The following is a 25,628-nucleotide window of genomic DNA, read 5'->3' on the forward strand; positions in this document are numbered from 1 at the left end:
CCAGTATTGGAAGAGTCCATTTACTGGGACGTAGGATAGATATCAAACTAACGTGTGGTGTAACCGAGAAACATCAGTTCCATTTCATTGTGTATATACAGCAGTGTTGCCACTATGAAATCTCCCAACCCACGTATTATATACGTAGTTTCCCTACAAAAAGGTACATAATATACAGTGCCTTTTATGGTAGAGGTGTCTGTGGAGCAGCGGCTAGTACGGCGGGAAGAGGGATCACCACAGCTGTACGCTGACCTTGGCATTGTACGCGTCAGTGCTTCAGTATTCAGATAACTGGTGTCCAGTTTACATGTGTTTGTGAAGTGTTAACAAGTGTTTTAGATTGTCTTGTTTTAGTTTACGCATTACTGGTCATTTTCTGCAGTCTAATAATGCCACGATATCCGTACAATTTGAAACAAAGCATTTTTATGTACGACTCTTACGTCATTGCAAATTCTTGTAAGGAAGTTAGAATATGTTCTGCAGCAGAATTCCCAGACGTTCCTGTATCACACAGAGACAGTGTTCGGATACTTGTGAACAAATTTAGGGAATCAGGGTCTGTTCTTGACAAGAAGCAAAGGGTAAAACAGTGAGTGCTTAATGACGATAAACTATGTTTGAAGTAGTATCAAAAATCCCTCCAGTGCCTTGCACAAGAAACAGACATATAATGATGTCTGCATGGCGAGCTACCAAGCTTTTAAACTTGAAGCCTTACATTAGAAGAATTGAAAGAAAATATCAGGAGAGAAATTTAAGCAATTTCGGAAGAGGAACTGATATGTGTTAGTGAAAATTTCCTAAAAAGATGTCGTAAGTGTGTGGGTGCAGGAGGACATCATTTCCAACACCTTTTGTAACAAGGTACGTGCTCATTTTAATTGTAACTGTCAATGTAATTGTACTAGATTAATTAATTACATAGCTAGCGATTTCGATTACATGGAAGTTGCATCCAGTTTGCTGGCAGACGTGATCCCACTTCCCGCCACGCTAGCCTCTGCTCCACGGATGCCTCGACCATAAAAGACACTGTATATTATGACAATATATTGCCTCATTTCTATCAGGTTGTTCAGCACATTGTTGACTGACAATTCTTTTTTTTTTCTTCAAGATTATCATCACTTGCAATATTGTTATAATAAAAAAATATACAAATTCTACATGAACCCTGATATAAGTCTTGCTGGTCTCGCCTGGGTTGCCATTTCACTCGTTTTTTTTTTTAAAAAAAACCAACCCAGGTATATGCATGTATACAATAATTCTAATGGAATGACACTATTCTCCTTTACAGTAAACACATCCAGAGAAATTGCCTTATGATTTAGTTAATATTTTTATTCTTTTTTCCATGTTTATGCCTCATAAATTACTATTAAAAATGATTTATCTGTTGTTCTGTATCATGTTACCATATATTAACATGTGTGTAACATTTTTTTTTGTGTGTGGAATAAAAAATTAAATAAATATTTCGGTAAATGTCTGTTATATCGGAGACACATTAAAATTGGATGTTTTGTGTTTCGGATGGTTTGTACTTACCAATTGTGTACTGCCATTATGCTTTATTCACAAAAATAACTTCGATTTTTCACATTACGAGTAATCCTTTTGGTTCCTTTCTTCCGTTGCAGAACATACAATATGGCGTGCACAGCTGTGGATCATTGCACATCGTGCTTGTGTTTTGTCGATTTCTATTGGGTATGCAGTGCTTCCAACCTTCTTAACTGAAAAATACCTACTTTCGTGTTCATTATGTCATCACAAACCATTGACCGATAGCCCCAAAGAACATTCACAATAGTCCCACAAACCATTGACAGATAGCCCCAAAAACCATTCACAGTAGCCCCACGAACCATTGACGGATAGCCCCAAAAACCATTCACGATTGCCCCATGAACCATTGACAGATAGCCCCAAAACACTGGTGAGACCGCGTGACTTTCGATGCTCGCGCCATCTGCAGATACATAATGGAAACAACGGCATAATGTTGTCGCTTTGCACAAACTGCAAGTTGATTATAACAAAAGTGCTTATTTCTTGTTGTGCAGCATTCTACGGCGAGAAAATACCTCCACGAACTTTCAAAATGCTACAAAAACTCATTTCCGTAAGTAGTTTCTTCTGTAAAAATGAAGAAATGTGTCTCTAACATAACAGACATTTACCAATATTTCACTTAGTATGCAGTGTTAATTGGACGTTATACATTCTCCCGTGCCTTTAACTATTCTTCTTCTAACACTACATTTCTAGAGGCACACACCATCAGGTAAACAATTTATTTTTGCCGATGGTGGGGATCAAACCCATGACAGAGCTGTAATTGTTAGTACAAATCCAGTGTGCTAACCAGGGTCCCATGTGAGAAAGCGCTTCACAGTGTTCAAGTCTTTGTTAAGAGACAATCGGCAGTCACTTTGCTTTGACAATCTACACATGCTGTTCATAGTGTATTGCAAGGCAGGATTGGTGATATGAATACATAAGTTTGTCAGTTATAATTAAAAATGTTATGAGCAGTCTCTGGAGTTTTTAGGGTATGGTTGCATTTTATAGAATATTTTCTGGCATGAGTTTACTATAAGGGACCACTCTCCAATTTCTATAAAATTTTGCCTACTTACTAATTTCGGTGTCCTGATGACGTATCTGTAGTTCATATTTGGCGGTCACTTGTTAAAATTGTACATTTACGTGTAGAACTTGTAAAATAACCTTGCGATTTACCACATTCATTGTCCATACACAGCAATTCGGACCCATCTTTCTTTCGCAATTCGTTAATGCTCTTCCTTTACGCACAACAATCTTGTTACCTTGAATATTGACGTCAGACGAGGAATGCCTACGAGGTTAGGTTAGGTTCCATTAGCATAAATACAAAGAAAAATTAATATTTTCGCAAAGAGACGCGTTACCTTGTATTGTCTAACATGAAAAAGCTCTCTCCCGTGACGTCAGAACACAATGTTGCTACAGTGTTGTGCGATAAGTGACACCCATTCGAGGAAAATGGCATGTTCCGTGGAGCTGCTGTTCTTATGGTAGGGTTACGTTACGTTAAGAAAACATAGTTTAATTCGTTTTTTTATCGATTGGCAGAATATGGGCTGCTTAGGAGGAACGTGGTTCATAATTTTTTGGTAACGTTTTGTATCTAGTAATCGGGAAAAGTAAGTTTTAAAGTGCGGAATTTTTTTTTTTTCTTTAAAAAAAACAGAACAACGTGTTCAGGTTGGGCAGTATTGAAATCGTAGCAGCGAAGGAAAAGGTATATTCCTGCACAAATCTAGTGAAAGCAAAAAATGCCTGTGTTGTTAGGTAGCTAGGTTTAGTTCACTTAGCCTAAATAATAATTAGTCATTGTATTTATGCTAATGAAACCTAACCTAACAGGCCTAACCTAACCTTGTAGGCATTCCTCGAAGAAATAATGAAAGAAACTGTGCGTAAACAATATGGACACGAACGAATGGAGAAATGCATTGCTTTTAGTAGCAGGAAAAACATTTTTCATTGTATTTATGCTATTTTAACCCAACCTAACAGGCCTAACATAACCTTGTAAGCATTCCTCGTCTGAAATAATGAAAGAAACTGTGCGTCTGTGGGTGGAATCCGGAGCGACAAATCAACTCGAATTCCGCGAAACGAAGTGTCTCACTTATCGCACAACACTTGAGTGAGTAAACAATATGGATGCGAACAAATGGAGAAATGCATTGCTTTTAGTAGCAGGAAAAACATTTATTAAAATTTCGGTAACCACCAAACGTCTCTAATTCCCTTATTTTCGTATTTTTCACATTGATACTTACATATTCTGCATTCGTAACGATTCTTCTATTTCGCGTTTCGTTTTTTTGCACGCAAATAATCTCAATTTTCGAAATATCGAGTATTTTTATTTTGTTCGTTTTCGCTTGCGTTACACGCAATATGGCGGAGAAATCTTGACTAGCGTAGTCCATGATCAGTGGTTATGCAGTGTTGCAACCTTCTTCATAGAAAAATACCTACTTTCGTGTTACTGATTTTGTATTTTATTCCAGGTTCGAAAACTCCACGAACCATGCACGGATAGACCCACAAACCATTCATAAATATTAGCCCCACGAACCATGCACGGCAAGGTTAGGTTAGGTTCTGTTAGGTTAGGAAACATAGTTAAATTTGTTTTTCAAAATTAATTTTTTTTTCGGGTTCGAAAACCCCACGAACCATTCATAAATAGCCCCACAAACCATTCACGGATAGCCCCACGAACCATTCACGGATAGCCCCACGAACCATTGATGGATAGCCCCACAAACCATTCATAAATAGCCCCACGAACCATTCACGGATAGCCCCACGAACAATTCACGGATAACCCCACAAACCATTCATAAATAGCCCCACGAACCATGCACGGCAAGGTTAGGTTAGGTTCTGTTAGGTTAGGAAAGGTAGTTAAATTTGTTTTTCAAAATTAGAATTTTTTTTACGAACCATTCACGGATAGCCCCACGAACTATTCATATATAGCCCCACAAACCATTCATAAATAGCCCCACAAACCATTCATAAATAGCCCCACGAACCATTCACGGATAGCCATACGAACCATTCATAAATAGCCCCACGAACCATTCATAAATAGCCTTAGAGATACTGGGCGAAAGGGGGGGGGGGGTTATAACCCCCATCAACCTCACATTGAGCACGCCACTGATCCTGTGCACGTCATGTTGTCGCAAGTTCGTAATCAGAAATGATGAACAGTAACTCACGTTTATTTACGTTCTAGAACTGTTACACAGTTACAAAACCGCACATTTGGAAACACTGACCGGTTGTGACGTCATGAAACGCTCGCAAATATTTGGTTCACGTAGTAGACGGACATCAAGGGAACAGCTTTCGTGCATCGGAGTGACATTAATGTCGAAAATTACATGATTTATCTGCAAAAAAAATTCAAAGAGGTGAAAACAAACTTCCAAGACCTTCCTAAAGTATAAATAAACCCATTTCGGTAAGTACTGTCTCCTGTAAAATTAAAGAAATACGTTTTGGGGATACGAAAATTTTACCAAACATTTTTTACGGGCAATAATATAATAGTAATCGTAAAAGGAACACCAGAAAATGGAAGTAGAAGGTACGTACTTTCAGGGGATATAAACTTCGTTCGTCTATTTAGAGGGAAAAAGCAGCCCATGTTCTGCAGTGAGACCCGGTATTGTAAACTCGTTCCTATTTTCGGCTCGGGTACCCTTTTCTACACCCTCGATTTTTCGCACATTTCAAATATTCTCGTTACGAAAATTAGTTCTTCATAAGAAACGATGTTTCTAAATAGCGCGGAAAGTAATTTTTTTTAGATCTACGTGCTAGGAAACTTACGTTTTTCAATATTTAGATTCCTTATGTAACGTCGAAACGGTTTTGGAGGGATTTGATCATGGCGCATCTTGGATTCATGTCACAGGCGCACGTCTGAACATTTTCTTTTTCTTCTTATCTTTGACTTGTGCAATGGGATAATTTGCAATTTTTTCGTGTTATGAATGACTTGTGCAATGGGATAATTTGCGATTTCAATATATTATTTATGTAATTTATTGGCGGATTGGATATTTGAGACATTGCAATTGTTTTGTGCGACTTTAGACATTGGAATTGATTTGTGTGACATTGAATTAAGACAAAAGGACTAAATATGAGATTGACACACGTTCAACGGATGAAGGACATAGAGGACTTTGTTCGACGAGACATTGTAATTGACTTACAGGGAACCTAGCCCCACGAACCATTGACGCTAGCCCCACGAACCATTGGCCCTAGCCCCACGAACCATTGGCGCTAGCCCCACGAACCATTGACGCTAGCCCCACGAACCATTGGCGCTAGCCCCACGAACCATTGGCGCTAGCCCCACGAACCATTGGCGCTAGCCCCACGAACCATTGGCGCTAGCCCCACGAACCATTGGCGCTAGCCCCACGAACCATTGACGCTAGCCCCACGAACCATTGGCGCTAGGCCCACGAACCATTGGCGCTAGGCCCACGAACCATTGGCACGTGGATAGGTTAGTTCAGTTAGGTTGAGATCGATAGTTAAAATTTGGTGTCGTCTTAGTATCACGATCTAGAAATTGGAAATAATTGCGAACCATTTCAAACGACAAAATTTTAACTTTAAACGGCTGTACAGTCGTAAATACTTCTTTCCACGCTCCAATTTTTTTTATTCACAAATAGGATCAAATAATGTTCATAATGAAAAAGAAAAAAATTCAAAATTCGAGGGTGTAGAATAGGGTACCCGACCCCTATTTTCTTGTATTTTATTGTGCATTAAAATACAAGCCCTAGTAATTTTAATGCAAAGACCACTAAACCTTACACATGTGTGTATATTGGAAGGGGATGGAAAAAACTATCTGCACAATCCTTGTACTAATTTACAATAGGAAATGAAGGCAGCATTTTCTGTATTTGCACTTAAGTGAAACATTGATTCAGCTTACAAAATAATTGTTAATGACAGCATAAAGGCAACCTTTATAAATCTAACAAACTGCACAAATGTGGCCAAATACAGATGTGAAAGTTTCTTCATAACATGTGGCACGCTACGTACGTTACATCATCGAATTTACTGCACTGTGTAGAACTTAATATTGATAGTTAATGCCAATAAATTCTATTTCTTTACCTATTTGTGTTATATAGCAAATTGGAAATAACAACAAACACGTTGTTCTCTTCGGAAACCGGAAACGAAATAAACTTCTGCTCACAGGCTACTCAAACGGGGGCAAGAAACAGAAATTAGGTGTCTCCAGAAATGCTCAACGTTGGAGCAAAGCGAGGTATCAAAACCATTGGAAGCAGTTGCTATCTGGATGTTGCGAGGTAGCAATTGCTACGTACAGAGTAGTTATAGTTTTATATTTGGTTCTCTTAGAAGAAGGACGAGGAAAAATGGTTGTAGCAGCAATACCGACCATAGTTATAAGGGTAAAAATGAGATGGCTTCTGTTCGAAGTCATCAGCTTTAACATGTGAAAAGCATGGATTGCAAGTTGACTGTCAATTGTCATCACTCAGCCGTAACTTTCTGGTATTCAACTTTGTATCCATAACATATGAACCTAGAAATCATCTCGCTTTGCTCCAACGTTGAGCGTATCTGGAGGCGCCTACACCACAGACTAATACCTGTTTTGTGCGCAATATTTCCCTATTTTGCGTTTACCTGTTTTGTTTACAATTCTGCAAGAGGAATTAATCATTTAACTGCCTGAATGAGCTATGGCACTACCTCTATTTCCAAGTTTAAGTCCTAAAATTACTGATCCATTATGGTTCAGCGTAGACAGACCGTGTGATGACGAATGTGAAATTCTGCAATTGGAACAGGAACACCAGACATGGGTATGCAATGAGAACCCCCACATTAGGCGGGAATTGTGTGCGAGATATATTTTTACGGAGTGACTATTTTCACAAGGTGGTGAAGCTAGCTTTTGAGCTATTTTCATCAGATTTTAAACTGCATGTGCATGATCTGCAATCTGGCCTGGCGTGCTACATGAATGTATATTCCTTACTTGTGATGTGTATGAAGCTTACGTTGGTGTGCATTTATTTTCGTGAAGGAGACAAGTACTTCTTTTCTGCACATTATGGAGAGGTGTTCTGATGTAAACTAGTTTTGCAAATATATCACATGACATAAATACGAAGGAGTATTACCTTCCTAAATGCTTTTATTGTTAGGTTAGGCAGGTCAGGTTTATGGTTTTTAGCCTTAAAATTAGGCATACAATACCGGACCACTCTCCAATTTCTATAAAATTTCGCCTACTTACTAATTTCGGTGTCCTGATGACGTATCTGTAATTTATATTTGGCGGTCACTTGTTAAAATTGTACATTTACCAGTGGCGAAGCTCCTATGAGGCTTTTGAGGCTTAGCCTACCCAAAAAAATGTTGAAATTAAAATGTTCTTGTACCCTGTAACAATCAAAGTTCGTTAAAACGAATTAAACTATGTAATCCGAACGTTTGGTTCCGCCGATCCTTCCATATATCTCGTCAGGCAGGCCAGAAAGAGAGAGTGCTTTCGGGCCGAACTGTGAGGCTTTTCGTCAAAAGCCTCACGTTTAAAAGGCAGCTACAGCGTGAGCTCTGTGTAGGTGGGAGGGGAAGGTAAGGACTGCCGATTCGCTGGGTAAAAGTGGCTAGCCTCAGAACCAACCTGTCGTGCTTCTAGTCTTCTTGTGCAAAGTGCGTCGTTCATGCGCTGCATTGTTGAATGTTAATTTACTTCAAGTACATGCACGCGTGTGTGTCACATAGTGTATTTATGTTATAAAAATATAATACTGTGAAATTGTGTTGGAAACTCTAAGATGATTTGCAGTAAAATAAATGTAAGTGAACAAGACTTCGTGGCTCTCAGATGCTTAACCTACGAAATCTTGGACACACTGACTGTACAACTGGAAATACGTTTTGGAGATTTTGAAAAGATAAAATTTGTGGAATTGGTAGACCAAAATAGCTTTGGGGAATATAAACTACATTTTCCTGTGATGAAATTAAGTAACCTTCTGTCCACACATTCATTTTTCAACAAAGAACGATTAGAAAATGATTTAAAGAATATCTATGCTGATGAAGAAAAGCATTTACCTCCTGCAGACCTTCTAAAATTCATAGTTAGCAATGATCTTCAAACAATCTACAAAGAAGTAACACAACTTATCAAGTTGGTCTTGACATTCCCAGCTTCCTCCGAAAGAAGTATGAGCACCTTCAAGAGAGTAAAAAAAATTATCTCCGTAATTCAATGCAAAATAAAAGATTTAAGTTCTCTCAGTACAATAGCCATTAAAAAAAACTGGTTAAAGAACTTTCTATTGATCAAGGCTTCAAGGAAAGAGTAATTGATACTTTTTCGACCAACAAGAATCGACGCATGAACCTGTTGTATATAAAAAAATATAAGCAGATTTTTCAGCCTACCCAGTATTTACACCTTAGCTTCGCCACTGACATTTACGTGTAGAACTTGTATAATAACCTTGTGATTTACCACGGTGATTGTCCGGGTACTAGTTTACTATCCTTCGGACACATTTAATTTATAATAACTTCTTAGCAGTAAATTCAGCAACACTGCCAATGAATATAATAAAATAAGACAAAAGGGTAAATTACTCGTATCGGACAAACGGCTGAAATTTGCTAGTTCATTTAATTTGAATATTCGTACTTACGTATTCTGCATTGAGAAACATTGCTGAAGGTGGCATTTCGCTTATTTCACGGAAATAAGCTCTATTTGCGAGATATCGAGTAAGTTTTCTTCTTTTCTTTTTGCCTTCGGTAGCATGCAAAATGGCGGTCACAGTGTCACTACCGTACTCTGCATGCAGTGTTTCCACCCCACTGCACCCAAAAATACCTAAGTAGCCCCACAAACCATCAACACATAGCCTCACAAACAATTCATACATAGCCCTCGAACCATTTCCGGTAAGATTAGGTTAGGTTAGGTAGGGTCACTTTTAGGTTACAATAGTTAAAAATTGGTTTAGAAAAAATATGCGTAGTCCCACAGACCATTTGTGGAAACTTACCTTCTTCAGTTACAAAAACACGTGTTTGGAAACGCTGACTGGGATTACGTCATCACACACAGGCTAAATGGATGCAAGAGCTTCCGTGCATTGGTCACACATTTATGTCGAAAAATAGATGATTTACTGGCAAAATGCAATGAACGATCCGAGTGTTATGCTATGATTCAGGAAATTATATTGCTAGTGAAAATAGTCCTTTACAACTACTTTAATGACCTTTTAAATGTCCATGTAGGAGATAAATCAGAAGTGAATGAAGTACACACAGCAGAACCTTTAGTTCCAGAACCTAACTTGACTGAAGTTAAAGAAGCTATTAAAAGGCTAAAGAATAACAAAACACCTGGCATTGATTTAATACCAGCTGAGTTAATTAAATATGGTGGAAATTCATTAATATGTCAAATTCATAAATTAATTTGTTTAATATGGAATAAAGAAGAAATCTCTCAACAGTGGAAAGAATCCATAATTGTTCCTGTGTTTAAAAAAGGTGATAAAATGAACTGAAATAATTACCGTGGAATTTCTCTACTCTCGACAACATATATAATATTATCTAACATTCTTTTAACAAGACTAACCCCATATGCTAATGAAATTATAGGTGATTATCAATGTGGATTTAAACGCAACAGATCAACTACAGATCAAATTTTTCACATCAGACAGACACTTGAAAAAAAGTGGGAATATAATCAAAATGTCCATCAGCTATTCATTGATTTAAAAAAAGCATATGATTCGGCCAAAAGAGATAAATTATATAATATATTAGTAGAGTTTGGAATACCTAAGAAGCTTGTTAGTATGACAAAAATATGCACCAGTGAAACAGAAAGTAAAATTCGTGTGGGTATTAATATGTCTGACAAATTTACAATTCATGATGGGTTAAAACAAGGAGATGCATTATCTCCATTGCTCTTTAATGAAGGTAAAATAAACTAAAGAAGGACTAAAATTAAATGGTGTGACTCAGTTGTTAGCATATGCAGATGATGTAGACTTACTGGGGGATGATGTGAATACAATTAAGAATAATGCTAAAATATTTTTAAAAACTGCTAAAGAGATAGGTTTGGAAGTTAACAAAGAGAAAACTAAATATTTGCTTACAGGCCGAAACCAAGTGTTAGGTAATAATCAAAATCTAATTATTGATAACAACTCGTTTGAACCAGTTTCCAAATTCAAATACTTAGGAGTAATATTAACAAATGAAATTTATATTAAAGAAGAAATAAAAAGTAGGCTTAATTCAGGAAATGCATGTTGCTTCTCTCTTCATAAACTTTTGTCTTCTCGTTTAATATCTAAGAAACTAAAAGTTAAAATATACAAAACAGTAATTTTGCCTGTAGTATTATATGGGTCTGAAACTTGGTCCCTTACATTGAAAGAGGAACACAAATTGAGAGTATTTGAAAATAAGATCCTTAGGAAAATATTTGGACCTAAAAGGGATGAGGAGACAGGTGAGTGGAGAAGGATACATAATTTGGAAGTACATAATTTGTATTCATGTCCAGATATTATTAGAATAATTAAATCTAGAAGACTTAGGTGGGCAGGCCATGTGGCACAAATGGGAGAGGAAAGAGGAGTTTACAGGATTCTTATTGGGAAACCTGATGGTAAGAGACCTGTAGGAAGGCCAAGACGAAGATGGAGGGACAACGTTGAGATGGACCTAAGGGAAATATGTAGGGATGGAAAAGAGTATAAAGAACTTGCTCAAGATAGGGAAAGATGGAAGGCCTGTGTTGCTGCACCCATGAACCTTCGGGTTTAAGAAGGCTAAAGAGTGAGTTAGTTAGTGAAAATAGTCCTACATGCTGTTCTCACCACCTGGTGAAAATAGCCGCAGCCATATTTTTATGTTTTATTTTTGGTAACAATGTAGTATGGGCACAGCATATTTCTTCATATTAAAAGTTTAGTATCCCCGAAACGGCTGGAATTACTTTATTTTCTTCTTTTTCACATTGATACTTACGTATTCTGCATTCCTAAGGATTCTTGAAGGTACCTTTTTGATTTTTTCACGCAAATAATCTCAATTTTCGACATATAGAGTAATTCTTGTTTGTTCGTTTTTGCTTGCGTTACACACAATGAGGCCGAGAAGTCTTGGCTAGCGTTGTCCATGATCAGTGGTTATGCAGTGTTGCAACCTTCTTCATCGAAAAATACCTACTTTCGTGTTACTAATTTTGTATTTTTTTCCAGGTTTGAAAACCCAACGAACCATGCATGTAGCCCCACAAACCATACACGGCAAGGTTAGGTTCGGTTAGGTTAGGCAAACATAGTTAAAATTGTCATGTTCTTGGAAAACATCGGTGTGGTTGAAGCACACAACATATGATTCACGTAGTGCAGGGCATGAAATTTCAAGTTTGAAATCAGTCGCCGGACTAAAATCTTTGGTTGCCACTATTTTATATTGATAAATAATAAAAATATGAGCAATTATTAAATATTAATGTTTGTGTAGCGCTGTCGTTCTGCACTGAAGTACCACTTATCAATCGCAGCTGCTGGGTCAAACTCTGACAGGGAGGATGGTGGGGGGGGGGGGGTCCGTTTACGGAAACTCTGAGCAAATCATCCAGTGTCTCAGTCTTCAGAGAGTTCCTGTAAGTAGTGTTGAGTCTGTTGTGACAGCTGAAACCTCCCTCACATGAGGCTGTGCTCACTGGTAGAACAGCACAAAATGTCAAAATCTGGAGCAAGTTGGGGAATCTTGCTGAACACTCTGCACTGTGGATCTTCTCCAGCGTCTGATTCAAATCTGGAGAAGGAAAGAAAAGTTTGTATTCTGTCCACTCTGCTGACAGAACATCCATTTTCTCATTATAAAGGATCGGGTTAAAGTATATGTAGATCTTCTTTATTTCTTCTATCCCAAACTGAAGATTATTTTCTTTGGGAGGCCAACCCAAGGTGTCGAAAACATGCAGAGATGCAATCGCATCTGTTGACATAGACGGCAATGTTTCTGTGATGTACACCTTCGCATTGTTAATTAAGTTTCCTCTAACAGTCTGAAACTCTTGCACATCCCTGATCTTCCCTGAAATGGATACATGGTCCAAGAAATCTTGTTCGCTTGGTCCAACATTAGATTCCAGGTCAGCCAAAACTGAAATACAGTGTTCAATTCTTATTTTCAGAGATGAAATCAAAAGATTCTTATTTTGTAGTGCCACGCTTAAAGGGTTCAATTTCCCGTAGAAATACAAAAGGAAGTACAGAAGCTTAACAAATTTAAATTGCTTCAAACTTTCCAGCAAATCCTTAGCTTTAGCGCCATCATTGTCTTTTCTATGGGCCACCTGTTCAAGATGGGTCACAACAGCTTTGCATGAATGCAAGAGAGCTCTTTTTGCACGTTCTTTGCTGGCTAACCACCTAATAGTGTGGATATCACTCAGTTTTAGAATTTCTTCTATAACTTCTGCCGTTTCTCTCAAGAGGTGAAGTCTTGAGGCGTGTTTGACACACATTTGAAACAACAAAATTTTAGTTGCCAGCCCAAAACTTTTGGTCGCCAATGGCGACCTGGCGACCGGAAATTTCGTGCCCTGACGTAGTGGAAGGACATAGAGGCAACAGCTTTCGTGCATTGGAGAGACATTAATCTTCAAAAATACATGATTTACCAGCGAAATAAATTAAGCAATGGGAAAAAACATTTCCACGGCCTTTCAAAAGTGTACGGAAAGTCAGTTCGGTAAGTACTTTCTCCTGTAGAATTGAAGAAATACTAAAATTTTACCTTCTTCATTTTTACAGAAGAACCTACTTACGGAAATGAATTTCTATACCATTTTGAAAGTTTGTGGAGGTATTTTGTTTCGTTGTGGAATCTATTTGACCGGGAATTCTTGTGTTTTTGAAGGAAAATATCTCTCCGACTCACAATAGATGTTGTTTTTATTTGCTTCCTCTGTGTGTACCAGATGTTGTGTATGTTTGATGATGTAACACCCTGTCAGTGTTTCCAACCACACCGTTGTTTTCGTTGCCAACCTAACCTTACCGGAAATGATTCGTGGGGCTACTAGCCCTAAAAAACATTCACTGATAGCCCCACGAATCATTTCTGGTAAGGTTAGGAAAGCATAGTTTAAAATAAAAATCCGTGCATAATGTACAATTTACACACGTGACGAATACGAAAGTAGGTATTTTTCGGTGAAGAAGGTTGGAAACACTGCATACCAACTGATGTAGCACAATGCGACTCAAGTTGAGCCTGCCATATTATGTGTTACGCAAGCGAAAAAAGGAAGAACAATAATTACTGTTAATGTGAAAAATTGAAATTATTTTCGTGAGAAAATCAAAATGCAATCTTGAGAATCTTTCACAATGCAAAATGTGTAAGTACGAATGTTAAAAATGAGGAAATAAACGAGTGAGAGGTGTTGTGCCCATATGAGGGTCATTATTTATATTTTGAGCCTTGGCAACACTGATTGAAGTTAGGCGCGATTTGACGTTTGCACGGAATCGTCTGGCATTATTGACCATAACGTACTTCAAATGTTTTGTCAATAGCTTCATTTGTGTTGTTTATGTTGCCTTGGAGATTGCTCGACAACAATAAAATGGAATTAACTCGTGAACATTTTCGTGCGATGATTTTTTATGATTTTCCACGTGGACTATCAAGACAAGAGTGCATCGATCAACTTACTTCCACATTTGGCGATGAAGCCCCATCCTTTGCCACTGTGAAACGCTGGTATAACGAATTTAATCGTGGCCGCCATTCGCTCACCGACGAGATTCGCGAAGGTCGTCCAAAATCAGTTGTTGTTCAAGAAAACATTGATGCAGTGCAAAACCTAATACTGCAAGATCGTCATGTGACATACTGTGAGATTGAGGCAACCATAGGCATTAGTTCCACCAGCATATATAAAATATTACATGATCATTTAGCTGTAAGAAAGGTATGTTCTCGTTGGATCCCACACAATTTGACAAAAACTCAAAAAGACGCTCGCGTCAATTGGTGCAAACAAATGCTCAATAAATACAATCGTGGTGCTTCAAAAGACGTATATAAGATTGTAACAGGTGACGAATCATGGATATATGCATATGAGCCGGAAAGTAAACAGCAGTCGACTGTATGGGTGTTTCAAGATGAACCCAATCCAACAAAAGTTGTACGTGCTCGAAGCACATCGAAATAAATGGTCGCCTGTTTTTTCGGGAAAACTGGTCATGTTGCAACTGTACCTTTAGAGGAACGTAGAACGGTCAACTCTGAATGGTACACAACAATTTGTTTGCTAGAGGTCTTCGGTCAAATACGGAAAACAAACAAATGCCGTCGGATCATTCTTCATCGAGACATTGCCAGCTGTCACACATCTCGTCTAAGAACCGACTTTATGAACAGTCAAAAAATCGAATTGATGGGTCATCCGTCGTACAGTCCTGATTTGGCACCCAATGACTTCTTCTTGTTCCCGAATGTCAAGAATAAATTGCGTGGACAACGATTTTCGTCGGCGGAAGACGCCGTTGATGCGTTCAAAAACCATATTATGGAGGTGTCTCAAGAAGATTGGTAAAACTGCTTTGACAAATGGTTCGAACGAATGCAAAAGTGTATTGACCATAAAGGAGAATACTTCGAAAAACAATAAAGCAGTTTTCAATGCCAGATTCCTGTTTTTTCATTGTTAGGCTCAAAATATAAATAGTGACCCTCGTACTACATTGTTACCTAATTTTTTTCATTCATCGTATCGTCTTGATTTTTTTTTTCAGTTGCCCAAGATCTGTTTTTAGGAACATGTAGTATTTTGTGTCAGGATAATGGTTTCAAATGTTTAATAATTTTTTGCAAGTTTTGTAGGGGTATTAGAAAGTGCTTTAGATTAGTGGGAACAATTGTGGAAATAAGTTTGAAACTTGGAGGAACTAATCAGTTGTTGAAAGCTTGGCCCAAGTTCCTTTTGTTTTATTCCGATTTCATCATGCTACGAATTCAATTTTAACATTGTTCGATTTCGATTTATGTCTGTTAACACATACTGCAGAGTTTTAGCGATTACTTAACATTTTGTTCAATATATGCTTTCGTAGTTAGGGCAGGCCATGTGTGGTTCTCTTAGCATTAAAACGAGAAGTCCCTAAGTGCATTCTACTATTCTCACTAGTCTGATACTTACAGTCGTTTGTCAAAGGAAAATACATTGTCATGGAAAGTGTGCATGCGTAAGGTAATTTTTAAGTTTTTTTCTTTCAAAATAAGTAAAATTCTACGATAATTAGTCTTCCTGCTAGGAGAGTTTGAAAAAAATCATAAAACAATCTGAACTGTTACCGAAAGCTTCACTAAGCATTATTGACCATAAATAAATCTTGTTGAATTGATGAACAAATTCCTCCAGCAAAATTTGAAAGTTCTGCCCTCCTACCTTCATGATACCAACCACTTCCTTCAGAAAACCAATGCCCTTCCACTATTGCCTGCAGATAACATCCTTTCACTTCCTTCTACGTCAATATCCTTCACACCCATGACCTTCACTCCACCAAATTCTACCTCAGCAGCAGACCAAAACCCCATAATCCCACACACACAACCTTGTCCTCACTCACATGCAGCAACTTCACCTTTGAGGAAAATTTCTCCAGATCTGAGGCACAAGAATGGCCTCATCCTATGCCAACTTCATGGGCAGACTCGAACAAGAGTTCCTGGAGGCCCAAACCTTAAAACCACTTCTGTGGCTCATTTTTATCAATGACATTTTCATGCTCTGGGCATAGACATGTGGAGAACTGGCCCTATCCACTTTGCTAGACTAACTCAACCATTTCATTTCTATGAAGTTCACCTGGAACCATTCCATCAATCCAATCACCTTCCCACATGCAGATGTGCATATTGACGAAGTAATTTGAAAACACCAATCTACGTCAAACCCACCAACCACATGCAGCACTTAGGGAGAATTCACACCGAAGAAACACGTGACATGCAACATGCGACATGCAACACGAAACATGTGTCACTTGGAAGCTAACACTCAGTAATCAATGCAACCTTTCAAACCGAAGAGACATGGCAAGATGCACGTGTTGCTTACGTGCCTCTCGTACTGTGCCGTTTTCTCAATACCGTGCATCGTGTTGCTTCAGTTTGTTGTTCGCACATGCGCAGCGAATGCTTCTTTCCAACAAGCTGTATTTAGACTCTAGAAGAGAGCCCAACCGGCATTATGTTTGATCCTCTTATTTGTTGATATAATAAAGTATCGATATGTACAATGTTTTAAGATTTAAACACAACGTTCATTTCGCTTTATCAAGTTTTTTGATGCAGTTATCTATCGGTTGTAATTTGCCTTCAACATCGTGAAAAGAGGCCGTGTTTTGGCCATTTACCTGACTGCTTTTATTTGAAAAAGTCAGCTTATGGAGGCACTTTAGTCCAAAATATATTTGTCTACATGGTAAAGTACTCTAGTGCTTGTTTTTCAACCACCGGACCGCGACCCGATACCGTGCCCTCATATCAACTATACTGAGCTGTGAAATGTACTGCTGAAACTGGTTGACAACTATCATAATCCCAATATCATATTTGAGTTGTGAGTTTTCGTTTTTTAAGTCCATTTTATGCACAAATAGACTAATCAGAATTGGATCTGCCCGGTTATCGAACCCGGGATCACTTAATTACAAGGAGACGACGTTACCACTTTGTCTTCCATATTTTTATATTTGTAAACAATCTTACACACGTAATCAAACTATTATTACTCTTATGATTATGCTAGCATTTATTTATAAATATTTAATTTCATAGGTACATGTTAATTCATGCATAAAATCTTCAATACTGTAAAGATTTACGAGGAAAATTCTTCTGCTAAGGGCATTGACTTAAAAATAATGCAGTGACATTGTTTCACGAAGGTTGAGAACCATTTCTCTAGTGTTTAGGTATTCGCTTTATTCAGGCTGAAAATTCTGGCGTATTCAGTTTGAGGTCAGTGCATATTATTTCTCAGTTTTCTCGTGCACAACATTCCTCTCCCAAGTTTCAATAACTTACACAAATTTTACAACGCAATTTACATGTAACAATGTCTCTTGTTACGTTATTTTTGGGTGACTAATAAACTGATTAATGCAATTATATCGGTACCATCATGCAAACTGAGCAAAGAAACCAGTGTCGCTTGCCACGTGCATCTTGTCTCTTCGGTGTGAAACACTTGTGTCGCGTGTTGCATGTTGCATGTCGTGTGTTTCTTCGGTGTGAATTCTCCCTTACACTTCTCCAGTTCTCACCCCCCTCCCCTCTCCTGACAGAACTACAACCTCCGCCTACACCAAGCCTTGGTCAACTGTGGTTATTCTTGTACCCTGGTCACAAAACAAATATCCTGAGCTGCCTCACACACCCCAGCAAGAAACCTGGTCTCCAACCTCTTGTACACCCAACGGCAAAGAAACAGTAGGCGAATTGTCCACCACTATTTTCACACACAGTGTGATGACAGTGAACTGAAATAATGACGTCAATAAGCAGAGGGTGATGCCTGCTTTGAACCAATATAGTTTCATTCCTTAAAACAACACAGGATGTAGAATAAGAAAGTAATGAAAATAGTGGTGGACAATTTGGCCTACCATTATCTTTGCTGTTGGCTGTACTTGTCATCCAGCATTACCCTCACATGAACAATATCAGACACACCCTCCATTTTTTCCTCACAGTGATCCTGATGCCAGAAACATATTTCCTACAAGCCCTTGGTAGTTTTTGAAAGCCCCTTCTACCTCCCAACACATGCTGGTCCACAATGCCCCTTCACCCCACAAACAACCCCTTTTTACCAAGGTGCAAAACCTGCGCCATTTTCCTCACTTCCCATACCCTCCACCCCAATGGAACCTCCCATGCCTCCAATGTCATATCATTGCCTGCAACATTTGTGATATATTTTGCCTGTGGGAACCATCCTTCAACCTCGGGATCAAGAATCACAATATCCCTTTCAAGGACTGCCTCCAGATGATGATCATCCACCGCTTACCCCAATCTACTTTCACATCAGGATGAAAAGGATGGGAGAGGGCCTACACATCAGCCATGACTACAACTACACCATCTGGCTTGAATAAGACCATTCAGTAACTTTCCCAAGGAACCCCACCTCCAATCCCAACCCTTCCCTTTCCTTACATTGTGCCCCAACCCCTGACACCACACACTATGGCGCAGAGCTTCTGACAAGTCTGGTAAGAGAATCACGATTTCCTGTACTCAATTATATCTTTGATCTGGACCTGTCAACTTTGCCAATGGATGCTGGAACATTTTATCATAGTCTTATGAACACAACAATAATAATAATAAACCAACTTGAAGAGTACCAGAGCCTTTATTTCCAGAAAATAAAATACAAGGTTTTTTCGTAAATAAGTGGACTTTACTCAGTGTAATTCCAAAAGTGGTTTTCATTTGGTATATTTTCCATGCTTGTTGAGACATCAATCCCACAGATACTAAAAAGTGTTTTCTAAAAAATAATAAAAAACTGTTTACTTATGATATGCGAGTATATCTCGTTATTGTAAGCAACGTTTCGGAGGTCTTACCACCCCTTTTTTCAGGCTACTTTCTTAGCACAAGTGAGTACTGCTGATACCATCATGGGTGACTGAGGAGAGGTATATGTTTCTGCAGGTAGATTATGGATATGGAAAGTTTTTATCAAGGCATGGGCAAGTCTTTTAGCAATTTTTATTCCAAATGAAACTTTTTATCCTATTCCTTGTTTTACATAATTGACATGGGATGCAGTACTGACTTGTGCCAAGAAAGTAGCCTGAAGAAGGGGGGCTGTAAGACTCCCAACACGTTGCTTACAACGAGATATACTCGCAGAGTGAGTAATTTGCATGTGTGCAAATATGAACCCACAGCCTGTCAGTTATTTTTCTGTTGAACTGTTCAGGCTGGCTGTGAAGCCAGGAAGAAAATGCAATTTGCATGTCTGACGCAAAGTGCTTCCACTTGTGGATCCTCTCCATTGGGCCAAACATGTGAATCCCAAGTCAATAAGCTGGGACTGTGCAGAGGGTGGGATAGCACATCCCAGCCAAATTGTCAGATTTTTGTCAAGGTGTGAGCTACTGTATGTGACCTTCATCCGTCACCTGGATCGAACGGCCTGGAAGTGGCAGATCTGCTGCACTGCTTCTCTCTTCTTGGAATGTCTTCCACCAATTAAACACTGCCGTATACGGCAAAGCTTCATCCCCGTACACCACATTTAACCGGCTAACAATCTCTGCTGGCTGCACACCTTCAGCACACAGGAACTAAAACACACTGTTGCGCATATCTGGAAGAATCCCTCCCTGCATTCATTCACGTTTGAGGGTCAAAGGTCTACCTGTGAATAAAACAGTAACATGCGCAATAGACAAATATATCAATAAACACAATCGGATTTTCCTTATTTCTACGTACACTGAAACCACAGGTCCAGTACACATATTTACATGTACTCTTACATGTATATATTGACTTGGTCTGCCCGAAGTGCCTAAATATGGAACTAGAACTGGAAAAGAATTGACTCTATGAACCTGTTAATGCACCTCAAACAACATGATTTTTATTTTAATAAATCTATTTTTTGATTTTTTTGAAAAACATACTTAAAATTGTTTGTAATTTTTTTGTCACAATACATATCATTGTCGAAGCGTGACATTTTTACGTTGTAATAGGAAGACTTGCCAAACGTCAGAGTCAATCTTTCACCTGAGAGGGGGAGGGATGTTTCTCCAGGATAAACGCTAAGGTCATGTGTTATGTTGCCCGATTCATATTCTAGTATCAGAGTGATAATAATATCTCACGGTTCTGTAAGCACATGTCCACAGTATCTCAACAAAACGAAAAATCCTGAGTTTGTTTACCATTCATTTCCGTCCGATGAGAAGTTCCAAAAATTGGGAGAGCAAATCCTATCGAAAATACAAAATTTCAGGTAACCCGAAAAATGATTAAATTGTTGAACCTCTTTCCCAAAAATTTGTATTGCCTTTGAAATCCAGGTCGTAAAGTTTCAAAATCGAGATTTTAAATTTTCCAGAATCCTGATAATTTTGGCCATTCCTAGTGAGGAGGTAGCATGTGGTAGGAAAAGGTTGTGTCTGAATAAGTATATCTGTCACCTCGAGAATAAAAATCTTGATCAGTTTTGTTTGTAAGCGTAGTAAACACAAAGGAACAGGAAGTACTTCATGTTTTGTAAAACAAGAACATGTTTTTCAAAATCTATATTTGAACAGTAGGATCCAAAAAATTAAAAGGAGAAATAATGTGAAGGAAATACAATGGATCTGGAACTGCTGTTTCTCCAGTTCTTTCCAGCAGTAATTGTTGGTATATTTATGCTTTTCCTTATATTTTTTCTATACACCATTACTTTCATGTATTTGTGTAAGCTGTGTTGCGATGCTCTTCAATATGTGTCAATATTCTATAAACAAATTTCCATATTTAAAGGTTTTAATTAAAGATGTAAGTGCCCGCTGTAATTCCGGAATCCTATAGTTATTCTAACCTAAATAAATTTATTCCTGTATCCAGATCCCCAATTATAATTGGAAATAACAACAGATCTTTTCTCTCTACTGGGAGTACTATTTATAGTGATACCAGTAATAAGAAAATATTAATTGAGTAATTGTGACATTCCCATTATTTCTGCAACAATGCAAACATAGCGTTCCTTCAATAGTAATGTATACTTACTTCTCTGGAGGCCTGTGTAATGTTCATCACTCCTCATTTGCGTGTCAAAATTTTTTTGGTCCAAACCCCATTTCTTGGATCTATGTATTTGCTCTGGCCTTCAAGAATGTAATCCAAACATTATTCATCCTTTCTGATTTACCTACTAGAGTAGAAAGTTGATTAAATGTTGTCTATCGGCTGAACACCTCTCTTTCGTTTATTTCATCACTTTTTACATTCGTAATTACCTATTGTGCATTGCGAAATGTTCTTTAAGGTGAAATATTGCTTTTCTGACGTTTTGTGACGAAAATAATGTCAATAATAACCCCATGAACCATACACGGATAGCCCCACGATCCATTCACGGCAAAGTTAGGTTCGGTTAGGTTAGGCAAACATAGTGGTCATAGTAATATCGTCAAAAACACATGATTTACCGCTCCAGCAGATTCTACGATGACAGAAAATATCTCCACGAAGTATCCAAATGCTAGAAAAACTCGTTCCAGTAAGTACTTTCTTGTGTAAAAATGAAGAAATCCGTTCGTCCGATTGACAACTTTTACCGAAAGTTGATCTTTAAAAAATGAAAATTGAAATATAGATCAGTATTGTTTACTATGTATGTTGTAGCACATAGTTGTCTAATTTTGCTTTCACTAAATCAAAATAGTAGAGTGTAATTACTATATTTTTTTCTTCCTTACAGTTGAACAACATTGCCCAAAAGAATAGTGAATTATCGCCAATTGGGAAAACAGCCTCTGAGGTAATAACAATATATTGTAAAATGTATTTCCTTTATCTAGAAATATGATTTCACCATTTTCAGTGTACAAAGCCAGGGGAAAGCTACACAGAATAGGAGACCTGTTTTATCATTCTTCTATTTGTCTTGGAATTTAAATTTTTCTAACTGTTCACATAGCTGCATTCATCTTATCTTCATTGCCTGAATATCTTTAATTTGTTCAATGGTTCAACCATAACTTGACTTGTGGACATAGCATGTACAGTGCCACCAGTGCCTTAGGGCATTTCTAAAGAAGTAATGAATTTGTTTGGAAGGCAACTCACTTTATTTTCAGTGATTCACAATTAACTTTTAATATTTGATTATGTCTTTGTGTTGAGACAGTTTTCTCTTGCAGTAAAAGTACAAGATGTAAATTTAAAAGATTGTAACAATTTAAATAAATGTTAATATCCTTAATTGAATGATATCCATAGTTTTCAGCTTCATCGCAAATGTTGTACAGTGGGATCCATGAGTATTACCGTGCAAATTGTCCATCACCATGTTCGTGCATTTTATTTGACCCAATAAAATCTTCAAGAATTAAAAGAAAACTCAAAATAAGCTGTCGACAACTTCTTAGCCAGCATACAGAAAAGTCCATCGGTTAAAAACACATAGGATGTAAGAGAAAAATTAATGAAAATAGTCATGGACAATTTGCACGGTAATACAAATGGATCCCACTGTACCAGTATATAGATTATTGTATTCATGTTCTTAATTGTTCAAGAGTAAGGGTAAGTTTTATCATTCATGCTAACAATAATGCCAAGATTTTAATTGGGGTAACATCATAAAAACTAAGTTACAAATCTCGGCAACAAATTGCAAGGAAAAGCTATTAAAATGCTATGTAGAGAGAGATGGAAAAGAGGTTTTTTTTGTGTTTTTTTTTAAATTTCACGTGTGTGGTTTTGTGTGAGTAATGGAATGATTGTACAAAATTTCATTAAAGCATGGTATTATCTCTTGGCTCAACATGTCTTCCACATATTACACCTTCAAACTGGCTAACTAGGCTATGGTACCTGGTTCTTTTACGTGTGAGAGAGTTTGGCTGAAATGCTGCTGCCAAGTTTCATCACTGGTTTAATAAAATATGAAATAAAGAGAAACAGATAAAGTGTACACCTTGGAGATAGGGGATCTTACCGGCTGTGCAGAGGAATAAAAACAATGACACCTCTTGCTTAAACCTGAAAAAAATCACTCTGAAAGCCTTAAGTAACAAACATGTTCATTGTGCTATAGTTTTCATGTCTAATTTTCTTCTGTAGTTATTTTCAAATATCACAAAATAGTTTTTGAAAATGCCATCAATTGAAAACTTTTATTTTTTTAAAGTTGAACAACTTTTATGTTCAGTTGTATTTAAATTTTAACCACTGTACCTGTTTTTTTTGTTTTTTTTTAAAATTCAAAGATTAGATATGCCTAGATTAGATTAGTCTAGACTACTCTTCTTCATTGCTTACCTCTATAACTCCAAACAAATATCATTCCTATTTTTAAATCTGGAAATGCTAACGATACTACATGTTATAGGCCCATTTCTCTCCTTTCCACACGGGCCTCCCCCATGGCACAGTGGTAGCGTCATTGCCTTGTAATCAAGGGGTCCCGGACTGTAGGTCCAGTCCCGATTAGCCTTACTGTGCATAAAGTGGACTTATAACACCAACTCAAACCAACTCTCCTTTCCACACTTGCTATTGTCTGTGAAAAAATTCTGAAAAAAAAGACTTCTGAAATTCACATCCCCTTACATTAACCCAGCACAACATGGCTTTCTTCCAAATTCTTCATGCCTTACCAATCTGTCTTGTATGCAATCCTGTGCCATAAACACAATTACTAATCATAATCAGTTAGATGTTGTTTACTTTGATCTGTCCAAAGCTTTTGATTCAGTGGGCCACCACCATTTACTGCATAAATTATCTAACAGATTTAACATCACTGGAAACACGTTAAAATTAGTGAAAGACTATCTAAGAAATAGACAACAACACGTTATACTTCCTGGAACTCATTCTAACTGGCTTCTTGTTATATCTGGTGTGCGGCAAGGAAGCGTTCTTGGCCCTCTGTTATTTGTATTATATCTGGATGATCTCACAGACCTCTTTAATTCCCCCATCTCAAGCACAATTCTATGTTTGCCGATGATTGCAAGATTATGAGAGAAATAAAACCGCCATCAGACATGCAAATTCTCCAAAGTGACATTAACAGATTCTCTGAATGGTGTAAGTGATGGAAACTGTCCACAAACCCTTCTAAATGCTCATACATAACAATTTCATTGAAACAAAACATTCTTGAAGGCAATTATACACTCACTGACCTCCCTGTAGCAAAAGAAGCACAACACCGAGATGTAGGTATCCTCATAGATTCAAAACTAAATTTCGATAATCACATATCAACCATCACAAAAAAGGCAATGTGTATGCTAGGCCTACTTTACAGATTCACCGAAATCAATAACCCGAAAGCACTTTCCATTTACTTCAAGATATTTGTGTCCCCCATTCTAGAATATTGTTCACCAATCTGGAACATGGCTGCCCATTCTCATACCTCCAAGATAGACAGCGTTCTCAGCTTTTTCCTCTCCATCGTTCGATATAAAGTGCCTGCCCTAAGAGATCTGCTTGTAAAACTGCATATTAATATTCCAGAAACTCGTAGATACATTGCATATATGAAATTGCTATATAACATTATAAATGAAAACTTAAGATGCAGCATCCCACTCCACGAACTCTCACTCAGAGTGCCTAGACATAAAACACGGAGCAAGGAAACTTTCCACACTACAACTCCCAGGCTCTCACTCATACAACGATCACTATTCCATAGGCTACTGAATCAGTTCAATATAATCTCAAACGAAATAGATATATTCACTTCATATTTATTTTTATTAGCAACATAGAAAAAATTGTACATAAGTAATGCTTTTGTGAAACTGATCTTTTTACCTTGGTACTTTTTTTTGGCTTGTTTTATTTTTGTTTATTTTATGTTATCCGTTCTTTTGTTTTTAATCTTAGTCTATTGTTTTATTGTTGTTTCTTTCTGGTTTAAAATGGCTTCTGCTGTACTGGAAATTTCAATAAATAAATAAATAAAATAAATAAAGTAATCCTCCTAAAGTTTCTTTCATATATGTACGCTGGCCACTTCTCCCAATACTCATAATTGACCCTGAGTAGATCACAGCTCACAGAGGAATACATAAGTGCATCAGTGGCCGATAAATGGCCTTATCTCGTTAGGACTTCATCATTATTTTTTAATTGTCATCTGCTAAGTATATGGTTAGTTTTTATGTTATCCCCAG

General features: G+C 37.7%; 2 protein-coding genes across 2 annotated transcripts in view; one reads left to right on the plus strand and one right to left on the minus strand.

The window, feature by feature from the left end:
• Mys45A (SDA1 domain containing protein Mys45A) overlaps positions 1–6,827 on the minus strand; it is a 49,796-nt gene extending 42,969 nt beyond the window's left edge. The window contains exon 1 of the mRNA XM_083119483.1: positions 6,736–6,827. The gene's annotated coding sequence lies outside the window, so the exon portion shown is untranslated. The remainder of the gene's footprint in view (positions 1–6,735) is intronic.
• A 419-nt stretch (positions 6,828–7,246) lies between these two features.
• Positions 7,247–25,628, plus strand: part of LOC145986024 (anaphase-promoting complex subunit 15) — a 35,878-nt gene continuing 17,496 nt past the window's right edge. The window contains exons 1-2 of the mRNA XM_083120197.1: positions 7,247–7,457; positions 22,190–22,249. Of these exons, the coding sequence (XP_082976323.1) occupies positions 7,335–7,457; positions 22,190–22,249 (183 nt within the window). The 5' untranslated portion in view covers positions 7,247–7,334. The remainder of the gene's footprint in view (positions 7,458–22,189; positions 22,250–25,628) is intronic.

The sequence above is a fragment of the Lepisma saccharinum genome, chromosome 3 (assembly GCF_977018435.1).
Source record: "Lepisma saccharinum chromosome 3, izLepSacc3.1, whole genome shotgun sequence".
NCBI classification, from domain to species: domain Eukaryota; kingdom Metazoa; phylum Arthropoda; class Insecta; order Zygentoma; family Lepismatidae; genus Lepisma; species Lepisma saccharinum.